The sequence below is a fragment of the Oncorhynchus mykiss genome, chromosome 21 (genome assembly GCF_057628025.1).
Source record: "Oncorhynchus mykiss isolate SJ-2025 chromosome 21, ASM5762802v1, whole genome shotgun sequence".
Lineage (NCBI taxonomy): Eukaryota > Metazoa > Chordata > Actinopteri > Salmoniformes > Salmonidae > Oncorhynchus > Oncorhynchus mykiss.
The window spans coordinates 35652360-35679291 of record NC_143042.1 but is presented as its reverse complement, the minus strand read 5'-3'; the positions used below and the strand labels follow the sequence as shown (position 1 = coordinate 35679291).

Below are 26932 nucleotides of genomic sequence, written 5' to 3'. Positions count from 1 at the left end.
TAACATTTCAAAAACTGAAAAATTGGGCGTGCAAAATTATTCAGCCCCTTTACTTTCAGTGCAGCAAACTCTCTCCAGAAGTTCAGTGAGGATCTCTGAATGATCCAATGTTGACCTAAATGACTAATGATGATAAATACAATCCACCTGTGTGTAATCAAGTCTCCGTATAAATGCACCTGCACTGTGATAGTCTCAGAGGTCCGTTAAAAGCGCAGAGAGCATCATGAAGAACAAGGAACACACCAGGCAGGTCCGAGATACTGTTGTGAAGAATTTTAAAGCCGGATTTGGATACAAAAAGATTTCCCAAGCTTTAAACATCCCAAAGAGCACTGTGCAAGCGATAATATTGAAATTTAAGGAGTATCAGACCACTGCAAATCTACCAAGACCTGGCCGTCCTTCTAAACTTTCAGCTCATACAAGGAGAAGACTGATCAGAGATGCAGCCAAGAGGCCCATGATCACTCTGGATGAACTGCAGAGATCTACAGCTGAGGTGGGAGACTCTGTCCATAGGACAACAATCAGTCGTATATTGCACAAATCTGGCCTTTATGGAAGAGTGGCAAGAAGAAAGCCATTTCTTAAAGATATCCATAAAAAGTGTTGTTTAAAGTTTGCCACAAGCCACCTGGGAGACACACCAAACATGTGGAAGAAGGTGCTCTGGTCAGATGAAACCAAAATTGAACTTTTTGGCAACAATGCAAAACGTTATGTTTGGCGTAAAAGCAACACAGCTGAACACACCATCCCCACTGTCAAACATGGTGGTGGCAGCATCATGGTTTGGGCCTGCTTTTCTTCAGCAGGGACAGGGAAGATGGTTAAAATTGATGGGAAGATGGATGGAGCCAAATACAGGACCATTCTGGAAGATAACCTGATGGAGTCTGCAAAAGACCTGAGACTGGGACAGAGATCTGTCTTCCAACAAGACAATGATCCAAAACATAAAGCAAAATCTACAATGGAATGTTTCAAAAATAAACATATCCAGGTGTTAGAATGGCCAAGTCAAAGTCCAGACCTAAATCCAATCGAGAATCTGTGGAAAGAACTGAAAACTGCTGTTCACAAATGCTCTCCATCCAACCTCACTGAGCTCGAGCTGTTTTGCAAGGAGGAATGGGGAAAAAATGTAGTCTCTCGATGTGCAAAACTGATAGAGACATACCCCAAGCGACTTACAGCTGTAATCGCAGCAAAAGGTGGCGCTACAAAGTATTAACTTAAGGGGGCTGAATAATTTTGCACGCCCAATTTTTCAGTTTTTGAAATGTTAAAAAAGTTTGAAATATCCAATAAATGTCGTTCCACTTCATGATTGTGTCCCACTTGTTGTTGATTCTTCACAAAAAAATACAGTTTTATATCTTTATGTTTGAAGCCTGAAATGTGGCAAAAGGTCGCAAAGTTCAAGGGGGCCGAATACTTTCGCAAGGCACTGTATACTGTAGAACCGTCTGCAGGTTTTTGGTTTTCCCTTTCAATTAAGACCTAAACAACCAGGTGAGGGGAGTTCCTTAATGTACATTTTGTATATTGGCGTAGAAGAGAAGTCTAGCGGTTAAAAGTGTTGGGCCAGTAACCTAGTGGTTGTTGGTTTGAATCCCCAAATGACTAAGTGAAGGATTTGTCGATGTGCCCTTCAGCAAGGCACTTAACCCTAATTGCTCCAGGGTCACTGTCAATAATGGCTGATCCTTGGCCAGGGGGAGTGGGATATGCAAAAAAAACACATTTCACATTTGTATAATACACACTTTTAAATGATTGAAATAGGACAAATGTAAGCACCCACCTAATGATTATTAAGATGTTACTGTTGAATTTCATCATGACCTGCACATTGCAGAATTTTTTTGTTGCCTACTTTTTCATTATTCAATATTTTCCTTTTGTTGATCGTAGAGTAGATAGATAGATATAACCTTTTATTTTGAAGAGATTTAGGCTTACATAACTTGTTTGATGAAGTTGTATTGTTTGATGAAGTACATGATAGGCATATAAGACATTTAGTATCTTAGATAAAGTGATAAGTCTGCATCACAAATGACTGGGTGACAGGCAGCATAAGGTATGAAAGAGGTACTACAGAAAGTACTTTTACTGGATTAACTATGGGAACCCTACACAACATTTTCTTATTCAAGAACAACTAGCGTAGTAATCAAATGTGCTTCAATATCTTTATATTGTTACCAATTATGGCAATATTCTCTGGTCTGATGAAACCAAGATTGAACTCTTTGGCCTGAATGCCAAGTGTCACATCTGGAGGAAACCTTGCACCTCCCCATGGTGAAGCATGGTGGTAGCAGCATCATGTTGTGGGGATGTTTTTCAGCGGCAGGACTAGGAGACTAGTCAGGATCAAGGGAAAGATGAACGGACCAAAGTACCGAAAGATCCTTTATGAAAACCTGCCCCAGAGCGCTCAGGACCTCAGACTGGGGCGAAGGTTCACCTTCCAACAGGACAATGACCGGAAGCACACAGACAAGACAACGCAGGAGTGGCTTTGGGACAAGTCTCTGAATGTCCTTGAGTGGCCCAGCCAGAGCCCGGACTTGAACCCGATCAAACATCTCTGGAGAGACATGAAAATAGCTGTACAGCGATGCTCCCCATCCAACCTGACAGAGCTTGAGAGGATCTACAGAGAAAAATGGGAGAAACTCCCCAAATACAGGTGTGCCAAACTCCCCAAATACAGGTGGGCCAAGCTTGTAGCGTCATACGCAAGAGGATTCAAGGCTGTAATCGTGGCCAAATGTGCTTCAACAAAGTATTGAGTAAAGGGTCTGAATACTTATACAAATGTGATATTTCAGTTTTTGTTTTGAATACATTTGCCAAAATTTCCACAAACCTGTTTTTTCTTTGTCATTATGGGGTATTGTGTTTCGATTGATGAGGATTTTAGAATAAGGCTGTAACGTAACAAAATGTGGAAAAAGTTAAGGGGTCTGAATACTTCCCGAATGCACTGTACATGCGACAACGAGCCAGTAGGATCTCGCTAGCTCGTGCTTTGCTCACCTTCTTGCTTTTTCTGCCCACTATGCTTAATTTGCTCCCACTGTAAATGGCACAGATGAACTATATTGGGTTAGTTATAAATATATTTAGTCTGGTGTAAGCAAGACTATATTGGAATGGCAGCAATCCTAATACCTTTAATTGTTGATTACCAAAAAATATAAATAATAATTAAGCTTTATTTGAACAGGGAGTCATGCTAAGACCAAGGTCTATTTTAAAGATGAACCCTGTATACACATCAATATACAGTTCATAAGCACATCAATATACAGTTCATAAGCACATCAATATACAAAAAGCTAAACAGTCATAGAAAACAAATACATTCTTCAGTATAAAGGTCCTCAATTAGCCTTTTGAATTGCCCCTAGAGGCCCCAATTCACCCAACTTTAGAAAGCCTTGGAGATCTTTCCACAAGTAAAGTTCAAGATAACTCAAATCAGATTTACCTAACTCATTGGAGATCGAAGGGATCTCCAGAGTTAGCCATCCCTGAGACCGGGTTTGGTATCTCACCACCTTTGTGGAGAGGGAGAACACGGGCCGCCTTCCAAACCCTGGGGATAACACCCAAGATAATTGTCAGTTAAAAAACCCGTGTCAATTACTCCGCAGAAAGCTGCAGCAAGAAAGGACCAAGCAAATCAGCTGCAGCGAATTTCATTTTTTACATCAATTTTAAGCAAGGCATCATGCACATGAAAACAAAGTTTACAAAGTTGGTACGGGGAATACTTTTAACTCAACTCTAAAACAAATATATGTTAAAACACATCCAAACACAATTCCTAAGAGCAACATTAGAAAAACTATTCCAGGGAAGCGGGTCTCTCCCACCATGTCGGGCTCTGAGGAGACAGGGAGAGAATAGAAATACAGTCAGGTCCAAAAATATTTGGAAAGTGACAATTGTGTTGTTGTAAAGTAGTCAAAAGATTAGTATTTGGACCCATATTCCTAGCATGCAATGACTACATCAAGCTTTTTCAGTGTAAACTTACACGACTTAAACCGGATATGAAGTCTGTAGAAAAGATAATGGGGCAAAATGTTTTTAAATAACATCATCTTTGAGAACTATCACCAAAATAAGAAAAATCTGAAAATCTGAAATTCCAAAAATGTCATGGCATGGGGCACCCATTGATTTTGTTTTAATGTTTAAGTCACTCAGATAGCATTAGGACACGGCGTAAGCCATGGCAAAATGTGTATAATTGCAGGAAATTAGCTATAAAATGGAAAACATTTGTATATGCGGCCATGAGGAGAGCCTCTAAAACTGTGCCATTGACCACACCCACTACTTTTTTCTTTTTTTTTTACAATAAAAGTGACTCCAAAATGATACAATACATTATTTACCATTCATTTCTATAGGGCACAAAATAATCTGAAACAACCAAAATGTGTCATTGTCCAAATACCTCACTGTAAGACAAATACTGTTCTCAAACACAACAGCAAGCTTGACCAGCGTAAGAACTCCCTGCCCATAGAATGATGAAATCACCACTGTTTTTCTGGTCAGATCATGTGTTCCCGGGGAAAGAATCCTGGCCCTAGAAGTGACCGTACCTTGGCATCTCTCCGTCACAACCCTGGAGGCTTTAGAGAGCCCATTGCTGGCAGTACAGGTGAAGGTGGCATTTCTGTTGGGGCTGTAAGACGTCCAGACGACAGAGACGTTGGTGTTGGGATTCCCCTTCCAGAAGGCATCCTCAAACGCAGCCTCTGGTTCCCAGGAGAGGTGGGTGTCCTTCACTGAAGAGGAGCACTGAAGAGCCATCACACAATGGCTGTGCTTCAACATGCTGAAGACCTTACGGACGCTGGGCTTGCTGAGACGCTCTGGACATTTGAACGGAAATACAGGAAGCTCTCGTGAATAGAAAACACATTTTCCAGAAACAAAACTGGGAATACAATATGAATACAGTAGAGCTGTTCCACCAAATGAGTACAGTTTGCATCCCTTTGATATTTTAATTAGAAATTGTGCTTAAATATTCAGTTTTAAAAGCCTGTTATAAGAATAAGACCTCATAGAAAATACAATAAATCTGTGAGAAAGTGCCAAAATTCTGCATTTGAACATGTCCCTCCTGTCCGCACCTACTGTGATTTCTAGATAGATCTCAACATAATTAACCCCAACCCCAAAAGTGTTCACCATCATTGTAAAGCCCTAGTTATTTTGTTGCTTTAACAAATTAATTTCTGAAGATTATTATTTATTTCATATGATTAGTGATTCATCTTATCACATGAAACACCTGTCCCTCATGTTAAGGTCAACCCTGTTACGTGAACTGGACTCTTGTTTTAATATTGTGAAACTATTCATATTTTTTTCAAAAGAAACATTGAACATCTAATATTGAAATCATAATGTAAAAGCAGGCGAGCTGGTTCTACTCTTTTTTGGCCTTTTTCTGGTGTTTTGTGGTGGAAAACTGAGTGAGTCGAGCATAACACGTATACCCTGTTACCCATAGATAGACAGACTAGAAATGTTTAACAATACATTTTTGGCGGGCTGAAGCTTGCATTCAATTGCCATTTTGGGACCCTTGGGTTCTGGGCTCACTTGCCCCGGCAAATCTGATGGAAATCCTAGAGTGCACCTTTAATATAGGTACACTGTTGTGATTGAGAGCCTTACCTCTCACAGTGAGCTGGACAGATACGCTATGCTGCTCTCCCTTATAGTCTTTCAGGAGAACAGAGTAAACCAGGGCATCCCCTATCCTCACATCTCTTATCTCTAAGTCCCCGGACGAGATGTTGAGTCTTAGACGACCCTGAAACTGCCAGAAACGGTCTGTTTTGAGAATGTGTGGTTCTTTCCTGTACGTTGCAATCCAGGTGTTGTTGCTGAATATATACCACTCTATCTTGCTCAAGATCCAGGATGAGTTGGCTCCAGAAGACAAGGTGACCGAATCTCCCAGGTAACCAGTGGTATCTCCCATCACCACTGAAACATAATGGAATGGAATGATTGTCCTGATGGTGATGGTATCATGTATAGTAATATACACAGAATTAGATAGAACAGAATTCAAATATGTATCCTTATGTTAATAACAGAGATCATCATCATTATCATCATCAATTGCTTCAATATTCTGAGAGTATAAACATAAATTATTATTCAGTTTAAATAAATAACTGGTTTTGTGATCTGTCATTTTAATGAGATAGTATATAATTTAGGACAATTTAGAATTTGCTTTCTGTTTCTGTTTTCTATTTCGGTCATGGGTCAAGACGTAGGCAATACGTATCAATGGAGGTTTGAAATCTTAACCTTAAACAAATTGTATCAAAAGTGGTCAAATTAGCCTAAACTACTTCATACGAGATGTGATATGGACTGATGAAAGGTTACATATACCTTGATCTTCGGTACACCATTAGAGTTCAAAAAGCTCATCGATAAAGGTGACATCATAGCAAGTGCCTTTATCAGGGTTTGGGGTCAGTCCCATTTTATTCAGATGATTTAATTCAAGAATGGAAAATGTACATACAGTTGAAGTCAGATGTTTACATACACCTTAGCCAAATATATTTAAACTCAGTTTTTCACAATTTCTGACATTTAATCCTAGTAAAAATTCCCTGTTTTAGGTCAGTTAGGATCACCACTTTATTTTAAGAACGTGAAATGTCAGAATAATATTAGAGAGACTCATTTATTTCAGCTTTTATTTCTTTCATCACATTCCCAGTGGGTCAGAAGTTTACATACACTCAATTCATTTTTGGTAGCATTGCCTTTAAATTGTTTAACTTGGGTCAAACGTTTCAGGTAGCCTTCCACAAGATTCCCACAATAAGTGGGGTGAATTTTGGCCCATTCCTCCTGACAGAGCTGGTGTAACTGAGTCAGGTTTGTAGGCCTCTTTCCTCGCACACACTTTTTCAGTTCTGCCTACAAACGTTCAATAGGATTGAGGCCAGGGCTTTGTGATGGCCACTCCAATACCTTGACTTTGTTGTCCTTAGGCCATTATGCCACATCTTTGGAAATATGGTTGGGGTCATTGTCCATATGGAAGACCCATTTGCGACCAAGCTTCAACTTCCTGACTGATGTCTTGAGATGTTGCTTCAATATATCCACATAATTTTACTCCCTCATGATGCCATCTATTTTGTGAAGTGCACCAGTCCCTCCTGCAGCAAAGCACCCCCACCACATGATGCTGCCACCCCTGTGCTTCAGTTGAGATGTTGTTCTTCGGCTTGCAAGCCTCCCCCTTTTTCTTCCAAACATAACAATGGTCATGATGGCCAAACAGTTCTATTTTTGTTTCATCAGACCAGAGGACATTTCTCCAAAAAGTATGATCTTTGTCCCCATGTGCAGTTGCAAACCATCGTCTGGCTTTTTGATGGCGGTTTTGGAGCAGTGGCTTCTTCCATGCTGAGCGGCCTTTCAGGTTATGTCGATATAGGACTCGTTTTACTATGGATACAGACACTTTTGTACCTGTTTCCTGCAGCATCTTCACAAGGTCCTTTGCTGTTGTTCTGGGATTGATTTGCACTTTTTGCACCAAAGTACATTCATACCTAGGAGAGAGAACGCATCTCCTTCCTGAGCGGTAAGACGGCTGCGTGGTCACATGGTGTTTATACTTGCATACTATTGTTTGTATAGATGAACGTTTGGAAATTGCTCCCAAGGATGAACCATACTTGTGGTCTACAATTTTTTTCTGAGGTCTTGGCGGATTTCTTCTGATTTTCCCATGATGTCAAGCAAAGAAGCACTGACTGAAATTATGTCAATTAGCCTATCAGAAGCTTCTAAAACCATGACATAATTTTCTGGAATTTTCCAAGCTGTTTAAAAGGCACAATCAACTTAGTGTAAGTAAACTTCTGACCCACTGAAACTGTGATAAAGTGAATTATAAGTTAAATAATCTGTCTGTAAACAATTGTTGGAAAAATGACTTGTGTCATGCACAAAGTAGATGTGCTAACCGACTTGCCAAAATTATAGTTTGATAACAAGACATTTTTGGAGAAGTTGAAAAACAAGTTTTTTTTTAACTTCCGACTTCAACTGTGCATTTTCAATGAGGATTTCCTTTAAAGTCTTGTAATGTAATTTCAATTGACTTACTTGATTGAAACAGAATTGACCTCAACCCTGCCTCTCTCATCACTCATTACTTCAAAGTATTAACAATGACAGAGTTTTAGAGAGACCCTCAATGAAATCAAGAACATTTTAAAAGTAAGCAGCCTACCTGGTAAGATTGTAAGAAGAGCGAGAACAACACATGCCATATTGAAATGTGACCTTCAAAATGGATACTGTTCCACCTTCTAGTGACAAGTTGATGCAGAGGCTACATCCTGTCATTTGTGGTTAGGCTTCCGTTTTGTTAACAAACGTGTCAAAAAACAGTTTGTCAAAGTCACAAGTATAAAAGGTTATTCCACACTATTCCTTTGAATTGTACATTCAGCATGAATTTTCTGACAAATCTATTAATCTACAGTATAAATTGTCGTTCCAATACTACTATAAATTTAAATATGAGACAGAGAGAGACAGGGGTGGGAGGGGCATCATATCATGAGAGATAATTTATTGAAAAGGTCGTAACAATTTAGTCCTAAAATTATGAAATATGAAAAACATTCACATCATAACTGCAATCTACAAATGTATTTACAACATGAAGTGATACTAAAAAATATCAAATAAAATGCATTTCTTATGTAGAAAAAAAGGGGAAAAAAGCTACCATTGTCTCAAACATATGGTACACATATAAAAAGATAAAAAACATTTATATACAACAATAGGAGACAGACGACAGCAGCTCTAAGCTGCCAAAGAGCCCAAGAACCGTTGTTTGTGCTGGACCCATAAGGACTGTTGCTGATGTTCACCTCAGAGCCTTGAATCGAACAAATCATATCTTAAACTGCACGCAAGTACAGGTTAATAAAAACAAATGTGTTAGTTTGTGTGTTTAGGCATGGTCAAATGTTCAGAACAGTACAGTGGTCATGTTGTACACATGACTATGGATGTGTCTCTCTTTCTTACAAAAAAATGACTTCTTCACTGACTTGATGACTGGTATAAGTAATATGGTGGAAACTCCCACTAGCCCTGGCCTCCACCAAGGCAATGCTTTTGATGGGAAGTAGTAAATGAGTCCACAATTCAGGAGAAATTAGATACTATTGGGACTCAGCCCTATATCTGATATGGACTTTTATTTGGGACCAAAAACAAAAATAACCTCTCATATCATGACGACAATAGGTTCAGTCTGTTTTTTGTATCTGTTCCGTCTTCTTCATTATAAAACCAACACTGGAATACACCTCAAAAGTCCCCAACATAACATCCATTAATAAACGTCACAAAAAATATCCTAAACGTTTAATTTCTTATGAAAATCAGCTGCTCAGTGTTTCAACTAAACATTCATCAGCTGTCCCTAGAACAACCCACTTCCTTTGGACCAGGGTCAGATGTTGTCCAATGAAAATGGTTCCACTGTCAGGAAGCAGTCAGTTTATTTGTCGATTCAGTGATTCCAATCACCTGATTGGTTGACGTCGTAGCTAATTTGCAACTTTTGCAAGCACGTAACTTTTCTAGTTCTTTAAAAAAAAAAAAAAAATGTTTAATCAAGTCTTCCTATTCACATTTATCTTTAATATTTTATCAGTTCATTGGTTAGTAATGTAGTAATGTCAACTTCAAATAATGCGGTCCAGTTACTGTCAAGGAATGAGAAACATACAAGTCCCAATGACTAACACAGTAACACACACAAAGACATTCACACACAGTTAATAAAACGGGATAGCCACAGAGGTCTCTCCTCCAGCCCTTGGTAGCAGACGCCACATTTCCACTGCTTTGTGCAAAAAAAGAGACACATAGCCGTCTTCTCTCCCTTTTTCACACGGAGGTCAACACAGAGAGATGGGCTTTGAGGAAAGATGAATCATAAGTTCCCTCTTCCTCTCTCGCACCCCCCCCCCTTTATCCACTACTTTCTCTCCCTCTCTCTACACAGAGGTTTCCGACTGCAGCCTCATGACAAACTTGTGGCTCTTGGGGTCGATAAACTCCTCCCCCAGGTGGAGGAAGGGGAGGGGTGTCACCGTGACAACCAGGGAGAAGTCGAGACGTCGCAGGGAGAAGACGAGACCCCGACTCAGGGCTGATGTCACCGGCTCCTCGCTCACTAGGGTCCACTGGCGACCCATACCGTTCTCCCGCTGGTACTGCAGCGTGGGGCCTGGAGAAAGGTAGCGCTCCAGGAAGGCCTGAGAGAAACACACAGAGAAGAAGCAGATAGACAGCCAGCCAGGGTGGGACGTCATATCGATAGTGGGGCAACCGCTAGGAGTTAAGTGTTTGTAGTGTGCAATTTCTCTCTGTGGAATGTAAAGTAGGCTAGATATTATTCCTCAGGGGAAACATGCTTATATCAATCCCTTTACGGTCAAGAATAGTGTCTTATATGGGCTGTTATTTGGGGTATAATACGGGTCCTATTTAAGAGCGTAGGGGTCATATGTAAAGGGTATAGGTGTCACATCAAGAGTGTACATCTTACTGTCTGATGGGCATCTTAGGGGTCATGTTGTGAGGGCGTAGGAGTCATGTTGTGAGTGTGTATGGGGTCATGTTGTGAGGGTGTAGGGGTCACGTTGTGAGGGCATAGTGATCATGTTAAGGGAATGGTGGCTCACCTTGGGGGTCATGTTGTGCGTGATACAGAACTGCAGGTGGTTGATAATGCTCTCCATGCTGTGATAGGGTTGCTGGCGCGTGGTCCTCAGGTACTTCTGCATGGCCCGGGCCATGGGGGCGAAGATGGCCTGAGCTGCCTCCCGGGGGTCCATCACCTCACGGGGGTGTTTGGGGGACGACGCGGCTGGCTCGTCGTCCTGGAGACGCTTGATGTGGGTGAAGGCTTCCTCTACCGCCACCACCAGCCTGGGAGGAGAAATAGGCACGCGTAATGAGTACGCAGGTGTCGTTTCAGGCTAGCATTTGTATTGCAAGCGCTAAACCGAGAGGTGCTAAAATAACGTCCGCCTTATTGAAATAGCACAGGCGACGGAGAAAAACAAATTGGTACCATTTAAGGCCAAGTGGCAAACAATAATGCAGGAACTAGGGATGGGGATATGAGCAGGCAGGTCTAGGCGGATGAGATGTAGCCATTGTTTGGATGCGTCTGTAAGTTGGTGTTCGTGTGTATACGTTTGTTTTTGTATTGTAATGTAAAAAAAAAAGAAAGAATAGGAAAAATTCAAAAATATATATATTTAAATCTACTATTTTTTTTTTTATAATGGCAGCCTTTCTATACCTGGGGTTTGAAAAATCTGTGATGTTCCCTTGATTAGTCTTGAACTGTTTAACTCACCAAATGACACAAAAAAAATGCACTTTTCACAAAATAAGTTTTTCTACAACAAATGGATTGAAATGTTCTTTCTTTGACGATCTACCCAGCCCAGCGTGTCTCCCCTCCTCACCTGGCCTTGCGCTTGCGGACCCTGCGGTCCGTCTCTGCCTCCTCGTAGTAATACTCGTTGTGGGAGTTGTCTCTCCTGCGGGCGGCCGCAGCGATCATCGCTCTGGACTGACCCGTAGAGTTGTTAGTGTTGTTCTCTGGAAGAAAAATCACAATAAAGAAAAAGGATCAACAAACATCTAATGTTACAATTTCTTTGCAAAAAAAAAGAACACATAGAAGACAGAGGCGAAGAGGTGAGAAAATGACTGAGGGAAAAGAGGGGCGAGACGATGAGAGACGGAAAGGATAGCATTCGAGACTTACCTTCACCCAGAGTGTAGACTTTGAAGCCAGAACTCTTCTTAGAGAGGATGGACTTGGGCAGGTTGAGGAGGGCAGGGTTGTAGACTGGGAAATCACTGTAGTACCGGTCCAGCACCCACACTGCTGCCCTCTGAATACTGGAGAACAACAAGGGAGGTACGAACCCTTATTAATCTATGTCATTACTATGGAATATGTCCTAATCATCATCAGTAGCAGCATCATCATTATCCCTTTGGCAGCATCTTAACTCTAGCGATGTGCCCTTGAGCAAGGCACTTAACCCGAGGTGGTCCTGCAGCTATTTTAGATGATCAGCTGGGTGGGGTATAGTTGCACCCCAGGCCTTGCTGCTTCAAACACACTAAGGTGGGAACCAGATGACTAGCGGAGCAGACACAACCGCTCCCATTTGATCATACGCATGACTGCTAACCAAATAGCCTGGTGCAACCAAAACATTTTGAGGGGGAATAAACATACAGACACACACATTATTTTGTTTCTCTTTGTATTATTATTATTATTATTATTTGCTGTATATCTTTGTATTTTACATTTGGGTGAGTGTCCTTGTCTACCAGTGTACCAGTGTTGTGTTACTTGTCATGTTTTGTGTCTTGTGTGGATCCCAGGAAGAGTAGCAGCTGCCTCTGCAAAAGCTAATGGGGATTCAAACAAAGAAATGAAGAGATTTGTATGCAAAAATCCCAAACAAACTGACTGATGAGGTAATGCGGGTTTCGGTTAATCTCCGACTGACAGATTTGCAGGCCAACCACAATGATATCATAAGTCTCTGAAATCAGAGTACTAGGTTACTAAAAATGCAAACAAATCAAAACAACCTTTACACAGAACCCCACACAATAGACACCCACTCCCCAATCGCTATACAAAACAGCATGTAAACTACAAACACCTCAAAACACCTCAAAACACAACCACAACGTCTCCAAGACCCACCTGAGATGTCCCACGTTGTAGAAGCGACTTTCCCCGTCAGTTGTGCGCACCACCTTGAGGCAGAAGGCAGGCTGCAGGTGTCTGACCTCCAGCAACACCAGGGCCAGGTACTGGATGAAGAGCAGCGCGTCCACCAGCGACGCCGCGTACCCCACGATGCCCCTGTAGTCCCTCTCCCGGGGCTCCAGCACGCGCACGCCGTAGAACAGCCAGTAGGACGCCACGAACAGGAAGACAAGCGCCAGCAGCAGGCAGCGGAAGACGTAGAAGCGAGGCAAGGTAGCGCGCGGCGGGCGCAGGAACAGAGCCCAGGTGGAGATGAGGAGGACCAGGAGCTTAAAGGCCAGGGAGACGTAGAGACCCTCGCAGGGCGTGCCGCAGGGCTCCAGGGTCTCGCGCCACAGCAGCTGCGGAAGAGCCAGGAAAGCCAGGGGGGTGACCAGGGCGAAGAGGCCAAGGATGGCACCCAATCCTGGGCCCAAGAAACGCCGGCATTCCAGCGGGGAGGACTCCTCGAGCTCCTTGGAGACGCGCGTCAGGTCCTCATTGGAGACGCTGTGTTCTGACGTGCCAGTCTGCACGGTGGTTGTCTCACCCCAGTTATCATCCTGGAGTAGGGAGAGGGGGGGGGGGGGGGGGGGGGGAGAAATTTCTTTGAGCATATGTTGGGAGGTGTGATAGGGAAGGGGCAATATTACCTGAACAAATGGGAGAAGACAAGAGGATGAGTGATAAGAGACAGAGTAGACAGAGAGAAACTAAAGCCAGGTATTGACCCTCAATCAAAGATCAGGGTGTGGAAGTGAGGGGAGATGTACTGTAGGAAAGAAGTGAACTCTGACCCGATCGTCTCCGCGGGTGGACTCGGTGTCCAGTAGAGGCTCTCCAGGGGCATGGATGGTGACCGACTTGTCTCCACGACTACTGCCGTCCCTGCTCTTGGAGCGGTGCCTGTCCCGCCTATCCCTGAACATCACACACAGAGACAGAAACAAAAAGGGTTAACCGTAACTGTCATGGTTTTCTATTTCTGGGGGAGGATAACCAAACCAAGTCAACAAAGTTATACACAGCTTCCCTGATATGCATGTTCACGCAAGTGAGAGTGTAGAAACAAGAGAGTGAGTGTGAGTACATGTACAGTATAAGTATCTATGTCGTACACGTGTTACCCACCTGTGCTTCCTAGAGTTGCGGGAGTGTGAGGACTTGTAGGAGTAGCCCGAGTACTGCGACTCGTTGTCCATGTCAGAGGCCGGTGGGCGGGGTTTGCCCCTGTGGGCACCTCCTCCCCCCGTGCCGTGCTGCCCGGCTCCGCCCAGCTGACTCTTGCGGTGGCTGATGGACTTGGATGAGAGGGCCAGAGGCAGGCGGAGGAGCTCAACCTTACTCCTGAAGGAATCTATCTTGGAGGCCGGAGAAGAAGGGGTGGGATGGACAGACCTGACGGAGGGGGGAGAGGGGTGGTGGGCAAATGAGGAGATATTAATAAACAGTTTTCTGTGTTATTAACATGTCCGTCAGGACTAATTACATGGTAATAGTGTATCGGACAGACAAGCAGTCACAACAGGACTAAAGGGCAGGTTGTGGAAAAAATAAGAGCTCAAAGGGATAGCTTTTATATACGACTCTAAACAGCAATGTGGGAAAAAAACTATATTTTAATAGCCCAATTTCACTCCTCATACGTAAGTTCAGATGGAAAATACACACCATTTAACAGCAACAAAATGCGTTTCACCAAGTTGACAGGAGCTTGCCACTGCCTTTTCATATTCCCGATTGTGCGCACGCAAAAACTGCATTCCCTGCCATCCCCTGTGGTCTCCAGGGCAACAGAGCTTGGCTATTGCTATGGGGATGAATAAGAGGCGATGGGTGAGAGGGGATTGGGGGGTGTTACCATGGTGGCCTGACCAACTCCCCACCTTCTCTCCCACTTGTGTCTAGAAAGACATTCGGGTTCTGAACTACTCCATCCTGGTTTTGCCAGTATGTGTTTACATCAGGTAATATGTTGCAAAGAACCCAATGCAATTTCAGCTGGACTAGCACTGCTATCTCCAATGAGAGAGGCATTGATTCTTAATGTGATAATGTGTGGTGAATGAATAACTATTTCTGTCGCTCTCCCTCGTCTCTCGCTCCAATTCACTCCTCAACCCTTTTTGGGCCCTCACAATAGGTTTCATGTGAGAATAAGACAGGAGCTTCTTGGTTAAGACACACACACACACACACTCTCTATTCATACAAATGCCAATGACATTAGCTAGAATTCTATACATGGCTTCTAGAGGCCGAGAAGGCTAAATCATTTAAAGAACGATGACAACAAAATGAGGAGGTTTGCAGAAACACCAACTGTTTGCCCAGGTGCCTTAACAATGAATGAAATAGCTGAATAAGAATGAAACGTCTAGAAATCGACAGAAAAAAATATATATGGCCATCTAACATTTAATGGGGAATAGGCCTCTTTTGAGAGAACCTGAGTAGCTCACGGAAGTAAAGGTCTCACCAAATTCATCAGGACAGCTATATAGAAAACAGGAGAGGTAATGATGTCAAGAAGTTAACTACTTTTTGGTTATCAACTGTGTTAGAGAGAGTAAGCTAATAGCAATGTCGGCTATCCTCCTTTAAACTCAAGTTAAAACAGTCTTTGCTAGCCGCAATCCTTGGGACGTCCCTACGCCATTGAAGTTGGGACGTCCCTACGCCATTTAAATTGGTTAAGGTAAGAATTATGGTTAGGGTTAAGGATGTCCCAAGTATCCTGTATAGCACTGACCAAGTTAAAACTATTGGCAAAGATCATCATTGCTGATGAAAACCTAAGGCATTTTTAACTCAAATACTTCTAATAAGTTGAACTCAAAGTCAATGAAAAGTCATTATTACTTAAAATGTTTGTGGTACTGACTCAACTAAATGAGAATTCACATCAACTCTATTTTTTAAAAGTTACTATAAGAAATCATTTTTACCCCCAGGATGCTCTACTGCAGGTAGATTTTTTGGAACTGTTTATAATACGTGTTTTTGCATGTACATTGAGTGATTAATTGATTAATTGTATGCTACACAAAGATAAATAAATGTTTATAAAACGAATCCAATCATTTAGTTTGATTTTTAGCACCACTTACTGAAATGGTCATTCCAGTTTAAAATGGCTTAGGTATTCTCCTCACACTGTTCCTAACGCTGGCAGACATTATGAATGCAGGTTGCGGGTGAATAAAAATGTAAATTGTTGGAAATCTTAACTCTGGCTGGATTCCAATAGGAATTACACATCACTTGGCAAGTCCACATAATGCAACTTGCAGATAAGGTTGCAAAATTTGGGTACATTTTCAAAGGTTTTCCACAAATCTGGGAATTCTGGTTAAATTACAGGAATTTTGCAACCCTACTTGCAGGGCTGATGTGGCCTGTAAACCATGAGTTGCAGGCCACTGTATTAGGGTAAAGCTAGGCTTCAAAATAAGGCCGTACAAGATATGTAATGTATTGTCATAAAGAGTTTAATTATAAAGATAACATTCCCCTAGGACCTCACTTTGTGAAGGGCACAGAACTGAAAATAAATACATCCAACAACCATGTCTCTATCACTAACAAATCAGTTTGAGTAATGATTACTAAAAAAATAAATAAGTAGCTGTACTCAGATATATGAAGTGCAACGGGTTTCCTCAAAAGTTTTGAGTAATGGTATCACATTGGGGTTTACAGTGTGGGTTCAATCGGAGTTCACCCTCTGTACTGGACCATAGATGTGGTAAGAAGTCATGTTAAGATGTCGTCCACTGTCAGCTCGGACTATCGTCTCTTGCCTCTGCACCGCTCTCCCACCATCCTCTCCCAAAAGCCAAACTGTCTTCTTTCTTGACTTTATTTTCTATGTGAATCACTGCTAAAAGTAGTTTGACTCCCTTCAGCTTGGTTTATTCAATGACTCATCCAACTCAGATTTGCAAAAGGCAAATAAGCCCTTTTCAAATCTGTCCTCTCTCTCACAAACACAGTAATTACAGTAGCTGGCATTGTTTCACAAGCAGCAGGGCACTATTGTGGTTGATGTGTGGAGGTGTGGTCATGAGTGTGTTGTATAGCTTAGTGGGGATATTACATTACCTATTATTCTCCATTTCTTCTCTACCAGTTAACCCGAGACTTAACAAGTCACTTGCTTAACAAGTCACACAATAAGTTGAATGGACTCACTGTGTGTAATAATTGTGTTTAACATTCTTTTTAAAATGACTCCCTCATTTTTGTACCCCACACACACAAGTAAGGTCCCGGAGTCGAGGAGTACATTTCAAACACAGATTCAACCACAAAGACCAGGGATGTTTTCCAATACCACACAAAAAAGTGCACCTATTGGTAGATGAATATCCCATTAAGCATGGTGAAGTTATTAATTACCCTTTGGATGATTTAGCAATACACCCAGTCAGTACAAAAATACAGGCGTCCTTCCTAACTCAGTTGTCGCAGAGGAAGGAAACCGCTCAGGGATTTCACCATGAGGTCAATGATGACTTTAGAAACAGATAATTTAATGGCCGTAATAGGAGAAAACTGAGGGTGGATCAACAATATTGTAGATACTCCACAATACTAACCTAAATTACAGAGTGAAAAGAAGGAAGCCTGTAGAGCAGGGCTCTCCAACCCTGTTACTGGAGAGCAACAGTCCTGTAGATTCTCTCTCCAACCCTAATCTAGCACACCTGATTCTAATAATTAGCTGGTTGATAAACTGAACCAGGCAGTGGTGTAAAGTACTTAAGTAAAAAATACTTTACCTAAGTAGTACTTTAGTTTTTTGGGATATCTGTACTTTACCATTTATATTTTTGACAACTTTTACTTTACTACATTCCTAAAGAAAATGTACTTTTTACTCCATACATTTTTTGTTCTCACAACAAAGTGGGGCAGGGCGGCATTGTAGCCTAGTGGTTAGAGCGTTGGACTAGTAGCCGGAAGGTTTCAAGTTCAAACCCCCGAGCTGACAAGGAACAAATCTGTCGTTCTGCCCCTGAACAGGCAGTTAACCCACTGTTCCTAGGCCGTCATTGAAAATAAGAATTTGTTCTCAACTGACTTGCCTGGTTAAATAAAAAAATGTAATTATGTTTGTGCAAATCCAACACATCAATGAGTACCACTCTTCATATTTTCAAGCATGGTGATGGCTGCATCATGTTATGGGTATGTTTGTCATCTGCAAGAACCTGGGAGTTTTTTCAGGATAAAAAGAAATGGAATAGACCTTAGCAAAATCCTAGAGGAAAACCTGGATCAGTCTGCTTTCCAACAGACTTTCGGAGACAAATTCCCCTTTCAGCAGGACAATAACCTAAAACACATGGCCAAATATCCATTGGAGTTGCTTACCTAGCCAACATTGAATGTTCCCGAGTGGCCTGTTTATAGTTTTGACTTAAATTGGCTTGAAAATGTATGGCAAGACTTTAAAATGGCTGTTTGGCAATGATCAACAACCAAATGATCAACAACCAATTTGACAGAGCTTGAATAATTTTTTCAGACTGTACAATTGTTGCAAAATCCAGGTGTGGAAAGCTCTGGGAGACTTACCCCAAAATTCTCACCACTGTAAATGCTGACAAATGTGATTCTAACGTGTATTGACTCAGGGGTTTGAATGCTTATGTAAATTACATATTTAATTTGCAATAAATTTGCAAAAAAATCTAAAAAAATGTTCACTTAGTCATTGTGTTTAGATGGGTGAGAAAAAAAAAAATGTAATCAATTGTTGAATTCAGGCTGCATCACAACAAAATGTAGAGTAAGTCAAGGGGAGTGAATACTGGGAAAGGCACTGTAAACCCCTAGTTTGTGGGACTAGTGTGTGTGGTAGAATAAATGTGTGTACCTTTAATTCCATTGCAGTCCACTGCAACCATTTAACTGTAGGACTCTAATTTAGACAACACACAAATGTTCTGGGTATTCCATCTGGAACCTCAAAGGCACCTGCGACTTCATAATATGCTGTAAAAGTTATAGTCCCTAGTGGCACTGCTGTCGAAATGCCGGGGGCTCTCCTCCCTTCCACAGGCCTCGATGAAAGCCTCGGAGGCGCAGCAAGGCGCTAGAGCGTGGCGGCGCCTCAGCCCAGTGTAACTCAACTAATCGAGCCACAGGCTTCATGGGGCCTATCCATTACGAACCGGTCTCATTCCAACAATGAGACGCATGCAACTCAAACGCGCAGATATGTTTAAAATTGGGTCAGAATAGCCCTTTTCCCTCAAAATATTAGCTACGTTTTGTCGGTGAAGGAGTGTTTGTGCGAGCCGACTTGAAACAATGTAAAACGTCTCACGCCCATGCAGCAGCACGGATATGTTGGTTGCCAATACAGATTTTTAGGGGATTTGTTTATAGTCTGGACGAAAAACCGTCAGCATGCTCACATTCATCAACCTAAACTGTTATTAACCAGTTTTATACCTGTGCTATATTTGGCACACATGCGTAAAAGTGCAATTTGGGTGACTAGTGAGATACTTCATCATGTTGTTGCCTAGAGACATGCAAACTCAAACTCAATGGATTCAAATCGGAGTTTAATTTATCGGACCAAACTGCAAGTGGCTACCATCAAGCCATAATGGTTTACAGATATTGCGCCAATGTCAACGGATAATGTTCTAATTACATTTTTCTAATAAATTGACCAAATATCCTAACCATCAATGCCACCTATTCATTAATGATAAACAATCGGCCAGCAAGAAATGAACGGTCCCAGAGTGCTTTGAATAGAGAGGCTGTGAATGACAAACCTGCCACGGAGAAAGGAAAACTATTTTAGAATTTTTTAAAAAAGACTCCAAGCTGTTCAGAAAGCTTACCTTTCTTTTCAAAATGTGATACCCAAATGGGTGAACGTGAATCGTAGCCTAAAAATCTCGACACAAAGAAAACCCTAAACAGTGACTCAAATCAGGCGGCGGAGATGTATCCTAATTAGGTTTCTTTTCCAAATACATCATTCAGGAAGGAAAGGTTTGTAACTTGATTCCTCTTCATATACAATATAATTTATTCAACTGAAAATCATCCAGGCTATACAAAAGCCATGAGCCGCATCCATTCTCGGTTTCTGCATCTGTTCTTTGCTTGAAGCCCCGCTGCGCGTGTGAATAGTCATTCATCACCGAGAGGGGTGCGCGAGGCAACGCTCCACAGAGACGCAATGCTTTTGTATCCCGTTAAATCACATAATACAATCAATAAAGATAATCCAAGTGTAGGCTTTATCGGGCAGCTGATATAAATTCAAAATTTTCAGTTCTTAGGAGCTCAAATTTCTTGCGCTCTTGTTCTGTGGTCCCTTGTAACGACAGAACACGTCGCCGGGTTTGGGACAATTGCTCGCCCCTTTCCAAAAGGGCTAAACTGCGTTACACGGTCCCTCGCGGTTTGGAATATTCAACCACAGTTTCCCGATTGGTTTCTGTTTCCGCGTATGGAAACGGTTACCCAGTCAGTCTTTCTGGATAACTAAGATCCAGATTCGTCTTTCCTCCGTTCAAAAGTACTCTAAAACCCTAAAAATCAATGGCCTCCCTCCACTCGCCAAAGTCCCCAACGGTGCTCCGCCTCCACTCCACCCGCTCCCCTCCCCCTGTTCATTCTGTTCCCAGACACTCACTCACCTCTACTTTCTCTCGTCGACGAGGGCAGGACCATGGTGTAATCCTGCCCCGTTCACGTCTTTACGAAGGACGATCACAGAACAGCAGTTTGTCCCAGAACAGATCTACTACAAATGCGTAATCCTCCCTAAACCGTCTGTTTCATACAAAGCTAACTCTGACCCGTAGATGCTCCCCGAATTTAACAAACCTAACAGATGCAGGCCTATTCCATGTAGGCTGTGCCCCAAAATAAGGTCTAAGACCCAAATACTAGCTACAATTCTGAATTAATTCAACTTCCAGGCTCTTCAATGTAACGGATTTGGGATATTTGGCCAGACGGTGACGGGCTTGTTAACTGCCCCAGTGAACGTGGCCCTGAGCATGCGTAGCAGTGTGTGGAATGCAATTTCTCGTACCTCAGTTATAACACAAGACTTGACACATTACCAAACACAACATAAAACACACTTTACTCTGATATACATCGACTGCTCAACTGGAAAGTGCATTAGGCTTAACAGAAACCTACCAACTGTGCACAAATCCCCATAAAAGGGTCAAATATATCCTATACCAATTTACAGGTGAATCTCAATTGTTTCCTTGTGTACTCTTCTCACCTCCTTCTCAAAGCACATTGGAGGACAAAGTCAGAGGTTCCTTCCCTTGGGTCATCTCTGCATTTTTAGAAGGAAGCAAGGAGAAAGGACACAAGAGTCAAGGAAATACAATTGAGATGCACCAATCATGTCATGGCCCTTGGAGACAGATCAGTTAGGATTTCTCCTATTGAATAGAATATTTCCTAGCCCCAAAGTTTAATACTTGGCTTACTTGATTCCTATAAAAGGAGTGTAGGCCGCTAAACGAATGTCCTCCGCCTCACTCGGTTCGGGGGCAGGTTTTTCCAGGTCACACCAGTTAGTTACTAGGGCTGCCGCTCACTGTGATCTCTACCTGGACGTTTCTCCTCAAAGTGGTCGACTTCAATACGGGCATTGAGCTCGAGCGAAATAAGCCCGATATTTCTGTAGACTCAATATTGGATATAAAATGTATGAATAAATATGCTTTGGGGTAGCTGCATTTGGTCTGGATCTATATATGTTCAAGGCAGAATAAGTTTCGTTTTCACATCAGCCAGGAAGAGTTAGGACTCAAGTTCCGGTCCAGGACTTTCAAAACAGTTATTTTTAATGTCACAAAACACATGTTCATTTTCCTTCTGTGCAGCTAACAATCTCACCTTTTTCTAAAAAACAGGGGAGAGAAAATAACTTACATCTTGTTTTGATCGAATCTACAAAAATCTAATCAAAAGAAAGGACTAAGGCTTTACAGAAAAAAAAAGATTCACATATAAAACAAGGTTGTGATTTCTATATTACATGAGTGAACAAGATTTAAACAAGAGAAAGGATCGTTAAAGACCTCTGTATGCATACAGTAGTTTGCACTGTGCAGCAGTTTGCTGTGCAACGTTTGACAAAGGGAAGAAACATCCGTTCTAACCTCTGTATGAGCGAGGTGCGTACACAAACTCAGACTTCTGACAGACGAACCCCAGTACGAAAAAGCTTAAAAGACGCTAAAAAGAAGAGGTAGAAAGTACAAAGATGGAGACTGAAAAAAAGGCTTCTCAAAAGGGTAAGTGAATGGAGAGATAAACGAATAGAAAAGTTAGAAAGTAAGAAAATGTATGAGAAAATAGTCTGGAATTGTCCACCATGCCAAGTTAAACTGAAAACACTGCATCCCCTCAGATATCCCATTACACACTGTGGTGTCACACACACACACACACATTGTATGCTGCTGATTACACACTTGAACAAGGGATTACATAGGGTTAACAGACTTCCTCTCCCAATAAATACATGTCTGTGCCGAGGGTCTCTCAGTTCAAACGTATGCTACTTGGTATAAACAACCATCCCTTCATGTTTTGGTGTGACAATACGGTAAATACTACTCACGGTATAGTAGGGAAGAGGGGAATTCACAGTATTGTACACACCCAATACAGTAGAGCATTCTTTAGGGGAAAAAAAAATGACAACTTGTTAGACATCTGGGTATTCATTGAACAGGTTTCCTTTTTCGTAGTAGTGATCCCTGTATGTCTAGGAGTAGTGGTGCAGAAGACGACAGCCATTCAGTAGAGAACAGTGCAGTACTAGTGTTGTAACCCTTAATATGTCGCCGCTACAGACAACCCATCCTGTAGCATAGCAGCTGTACAGAGACACAGGACTGACTGACCCGACCGGCCACCATCTTGGTTTTCCCAAAACAAAAACACACCTCTTTCTTCATGTGTGATTACGAAACGTACGTTTCTCATAACATGAAGAATATTATGGATGAATGATGCTTGTGTATGTTGATATCTTTACTCTTTATGACCCATTCCTTCCTCTGGGCCCAGGGAAATAAACCTGAACATATATAAACAAAAATATAAAACGCAACATGTGAAGTGTTGGTCCCATGTTTCATGAGCTGAAATAAAAAAATCCCAGAAATGTTCCAAATGCACAAAAAGCTTATTTCTCTCAAATTTGGGGCACAAAATGTGTTTACATCCATGTTAGTGAGCATTTCTCCTTTGCCAAGATAATCCATCCACCTGACAGGAGTCACAGATCAAGAAGCTGATTAAACAGCATGATCATTACACAGGTGCACCTTGTGCTGGAGACAATAAAAGGCCACTCTAAAATTTTCAGTTTTGACAACACAATGCCACAAATGTCTCAAGTTGAAGGAGCGTGCAATTGGCATGCTCACTGTAGGAATGTCCTCCAGAAATGCTGCCAGATAATTTTATGTTAATTTCTCTACCATAAGCCGCCTCAAACGTCATTTTAGAGAATTTGGCAGTACATCCAACCGCAGATCATCATGTGTAATCACCGTCTCAGGGAAGCTCATCTGCATGCTCGTGGTCCTCAACAGGGACTTGACCTGACTGCAGTTCGGCGTCGTAACCGACTTCAGCGGGCAAATGCTCACCTTCGATGGCCACTGGCAAGCTGAAGAAGTATGCTCTCCCCGGATGAATCCCAGTTTCAACTGTACCGGGCAGATGGCAGACATGTGGGCGAGCGGTTTGCTGATGCCAACATTGTGAACAGAGTGCCCCATGGTGGCGGTTGGGTTTTTGGTATGGGCAGGCATATGCTACGGACAACGAACACAATTGCATTTTAATCGATGGCAATTTGAATGCAGAGATACCGTGACGAGATCCTGAGGCCCATTGTCGTGCCATTCATCATCTGCCATCACCTCATGTTTCAGCATAATAATGCATGGCCCCATGACGCAAGGATCTGTATACAATTCCTGGAAGCTGAAAATGTCTCTGTTCTTCCACGGCCTGCATACTCACCAGACATGTCACCCAATGAGCATGTTGGGGATGGTCTGGATCAGCGTGTATGACAACTTGTTCCAGTTCACGCCAATATCCAGCAACTTCGCACAGCCATTGTAGAGGAGTTGGACAACATTCCACAGGCCACAACCAACAGCCTGATCAACTCAATGCGAAGGAGATGTGTTGAGCTGCATGAGGCAAATGGTGGTCACACCAGATACTGATTGTTTTTTTTGACCAACAGATGCATATCTGTATTCCCAGTCATGTGAAATCCATAGATTAGTGCCTAATGAATTCATTTCAATTGACTGATATTCTAATATGAACTGTAACTCACTAAAATCTTTGAAATTGTTGCATGTTGCGTTTATATTTTGGTTCAGTGTGTGTGTGCACGCATACTCACACACCGTTCTTCAATTGGCCTCCACGGTAGGCATACTGTAAAGCAACCAGTAGTAACGAACTACCATCTTGGCTCAAACAAGGTGCAGCTTTGACTCACAATGGAGCCGGTGATCTGTCCAGTTTCCAGTCCCTCACTAATCCAATCCGTAGTGGAGTATGTATACGCGACAGATGATATATTGTGGGTAAAGTGCTAGGGTCCTTACGTTGTCCTGTTCACCTGTCACTTCTCAACTCTCTCCCTTGAACCATCACTACTTCGTTCAAAGTATACTAACTTCTCCTTCAAATGTAACCAACCTTACTTCCATCCAACATCTCATCCATGGCATTATTCCTTGCCAATTTAGATTCTGCCCACTCTCCACTTTCATTATGATCTATTTGCTTCTTCACACATTTCCATCACTTGTTCTCTACTTTTCAGTCTCTTCCTTTTTTTGTCCTTCATCTGTCCATTCTCTCGTCCCTGGACTCCCTCTGGCTCCACAGAGGTCAGAGTTCACCCTGAACCCGTGTTGGGGGCAGATCCTTCGGTGTCAGGGGGCCGGGGCCATCAGTCCTGCATCACTTCCTGGTCTCCCAGGGCAACACCAAAGACATCACAGTACTTTCTGGATCCTGCTCCTACGAGCAGTGTATGCTAGGATTGGGCTGAGGATGAGTCTTAAGAATTCCTCATTGAGATAACATCTTTAGAATCCAGTGGAGAGGATCTCAGGCTTAGCTGGCTCTGCTGGACGGACAAATAGAAACAGAGAGAGTGAGAGGTTTATCAATAACAGAACTCAGAGAACTGAATTAAACCCAAACAAAAAACAACAAGAACTGCCCCCATTGAATTTCAAGGTTTGAGAAATGCCTTTGTGAAAAGGTTGTATCCAGACCATATCTTTCAACACATGGTGGGAATGACCCTTGACCGCTGAACTCACCATCCCCTGGGTCCCGGTCCAGAGACGGCGTCCTGACGACGGTTTCCTGGTTGCGAGGGAGATCATCCGACTCCTGATTGACAGGCGGCTCTCTTAGTGTTTTCAGCAGCTGGTGATGAGCTGTCTCGATGTCCTGTTGGGGTTATGGGGGGGAGAAAATAACAAGTAATAGATAGCATGGAAATAATGTCAAAATGTGTATTCAACTCTGGGTTCTAAATTGTGAGTGGGTGAGTGAGTGGATTCTCATGTTTCTCATGTAATAGCATGTCACATCTGTGTGTGTGTGTGTGTGTGTGTGTGTGTGTTTAAACGCCTTACCCTCAGCTGGTGCAGCTTGCTCATCAGCTCCTCGATTGTGTGGAAAATCTCATCCACGTGTTTGATCACATAGCTCTGGAGGACCTTTTGTGATTGGCCAAGCCCTCCCTCCCGCCTCAGATTTCCTGGCTCCAATTGGTTGCCAGCAGACAGGGTGGAAGAGACCTGCCCTTCTTCCTCATGATGCTTAATGTTTGATGACATCACTTCCTGGTCCAGATCAGGAAGTTCGGTGGAGGTCAGGGTGGGGGGATCAATGACCTCATCTGTGTGACTCTCATCCAGCAGTCCGTCTCCCTGCTCTGTAGGCATCACCAGGTAGAACACGTTTCCTACAGCACAGTGGAATTAAAGGCGATCGTCAATCTTCATGGTGAATTGACAGTAGAGCTGTGAAATCTTATAGTATGTAGCCGGTGTGCTTGGTCAGTAGGTATGAATTGGAAAACGCTTCAAAATGGAAAAACTAAAAACGAGTGGATAAATTTAGGTAGAACCAAACAATCTGTGTTTCTAAAATGTTCTCTGGACGCGAGCCTGGTGTAGTAATCACAAACATTCTCAGGAGAGCCAGGGACCTAAATGGAAGATAGGTTTGAAAAGAACAACTGGACTGTCTACTGGAGCATTACCCCGTACACTGGCCCCGCCTCTCGGCTCAGGTGATTGGTCGGAGTGGAGGTTGACACCATTGATGTCATCAGGGATAGGAGAGCCCGCAACCACAGCTGTGCATAAGAGGACAGATGGCGTGAAAGAGTGTGTGTGTGTGCACGCGTGTGTCAGACAGTATACATTTATGTGTAGGGGAGCATGGTAGTGTCATGGGGGTGACAGTTTGAGTGCAAGTGAGGGAGATGTGATATTGTACGAGGGCGTGAGAAGGAGGAGGCGAAAAGCAAAACAGAGTTGTGGAAAGAGGCAGAAAGAAAGATCAGAAGTGCACCCGACCAATTGAAATCACACAGAGCTTCGGGAACATGCCAAGAGAAAGGAGTGTGTATTACCAAACAATTAGAGGCATTCAGTGGTCATTCAGTGGAGTCTACGGCTGACCCCATTTAGTTGGATTATTTGGTCGACAGATTTTTTTCTGTCGAGCAGTCTAAAATATTTATGTTTTCTGGCACGAGACACCCGTCTGATTCACGTCTGTCTCAGTGGACTAATCCATTGGAGGCCGCGGGGTTAGAGAACCAGCATCACCAGTAGTACATTTACTGTTAATTACCATCAATGTTTGTTTGGTTATGGTCATTTCTGTTCATAAATTCAATACATTATTATTACAGTCTTTTTA

General features: G+C 42.5%; 3 protein-coding genes across 24 annotated transcripts in view; all 3 read right to left on the bottom strand.

The window, feature by feature from the left end:
* Window positions 1-3215: 3215 nt before the first annotated feature.
* Window positions 3216-8653, bottom strand: LOC110500441 (SLAM family member 5). 2 transcript variants are annotated; one of them, XM_021577820.3, is made up of 5 exons: window positions 8330-8653; window positions 5725-6039; window positions 4638-4910; window positions 4061-4083; window positions 3216-3907 (listed from the first exon to the last, which is right to left on the bottom strand). In XM_021577820.3, the coding sequence occupies exons 1-5, from the start codon at window positions 8367-8369 to the stop codon at window positions 3869-3871; spliced, it is 690 nt and encodes a 229-aa protein (XP_021433495.1). In that variant the 5' UTR covers window positions 8370-8653; the 3' UTR covers window positions 3216-3868. The 2 variants fall into 2 exon arrangements, with proteins under 2 accessions (XP_021433495.1, XP_021433494.1); XM_021577819.3 differs by lacking the exon at window positions 4061-4083.
* On the bottom strand, window positions 8644-20966 carry LOC110500440 (vang-like protein 2). Of its 2 annotated transcripts, none has more exons than XM_036957856.2 (8): window positions 20599-20966; window positions 14054-14320; window positions 13720-13843; window positions 12878-13485; window positions 11912-12048; window positions 11607-11742; window positions 10812-11058; window positions 8644-10382 (listed from the first exon to the last, which is right to left on the bottom strand). In XM_036957856.2, exons 2-8 carry the CDS (start codon window positions 14122-14124, stop codon window positions 10122-10124), a joined length of 1584 nt encoding a protein of 527 aa, XP_036813751.1. In that variant the 5' UTR covers window positions 14125-14320; window positions 20599-20966; the 3' UTR covers window positions 8644-10121. The 2 variants fall into 2 exon arrangements, with proteins under 2 accessions (XP_036813751.1, XP_036813750.1); XM_036957855.2 differs by having other exon boundaries at window positions 19792-20632.
* A 793-nt stretch (window positions 20967-21759) lies between these two features.
* Window positions 21760-26932, bottom strand: part of LOC110500439 (rho guanine nucleotide exchange factor 11) — a 31615-nt gene continuing 26442 nt past the window's right edge. For 4 of the 20 annotated variants that reach the window (XM_090214496.1, XM_090214499.1, XM_090214497.1 and 1 more), the window contains 4 exons: window positions 26265-26360; window positions 25633-25964; window positions 25264-25444; window positions 21760-25112 (listed from right to left, as the gene is read on the bottom strand). In XM_090214496.1, the coding sequence (XP_090070622.1) occupies window positions 25072-25112; window positions 25264-25444; window positions 25633-25964; window positions 26265-26360 (650 nt within the window). In that variant the 3' untranslated portion in view covers window positions 21760-25071. The remainder of the gene's footprint in view (window positions 25113-25263; window positions 25445-25632; window positions 25965-26264; window positions 26361-26932) is intronic. The other 16 variants (XM_036957851.2, XM_090214504.1, XM_090214502.1 and 13 more) reach the window with 7 other exon arrangements.

Excerpts from the sequence above, each read along its gene's own strand:
- LOC110500441 (XM_021577819.3), bottom strand. The coding sequence starts at position 8,369 with ATGGCATGTGTTGTTCTCGCTCTTCTTACAATCTTACCAG. Across the intron at positions 6,040-8,329 it reads TCTTCTTACAATCTTACCAG|TGGTGATGGGAGATACCACT; the intron begins GTAGGCTGCTTA and ends ATTATGTTTCAG. Across the intron at positions 4,911-5,724 it reads TGTCCAGCTCACTGTGAGAG|AGCGTCTCAGCAAGCCCAGC; the intron begins GTAAGGCTCTCA and ends TCAAATGTCCAG.
- LOC110500440 (XM_036957856.2), bottom strand. The coding sequence starts at position 14,124 with ATGGACAACGAGTCGCAGTACTCGGGCTACTCCTACAAGTCCTCACAC. Across the intron at positions 13,844-14,053 it reads CGCAACTCTAGGAAGCACAG|GGATAGGCGGGACAGGCACC; the intron begins GTGGGTAACACG and ends TGTGATGTTCAG. Across the intron at positions 13,486-13,719 it reads CCACCCGCGGAGACGATCGG|GATGATAACTGGGGTGAGAC; the intron begins GTCAGAGTTCAC and ends TCCCTACTCCAG.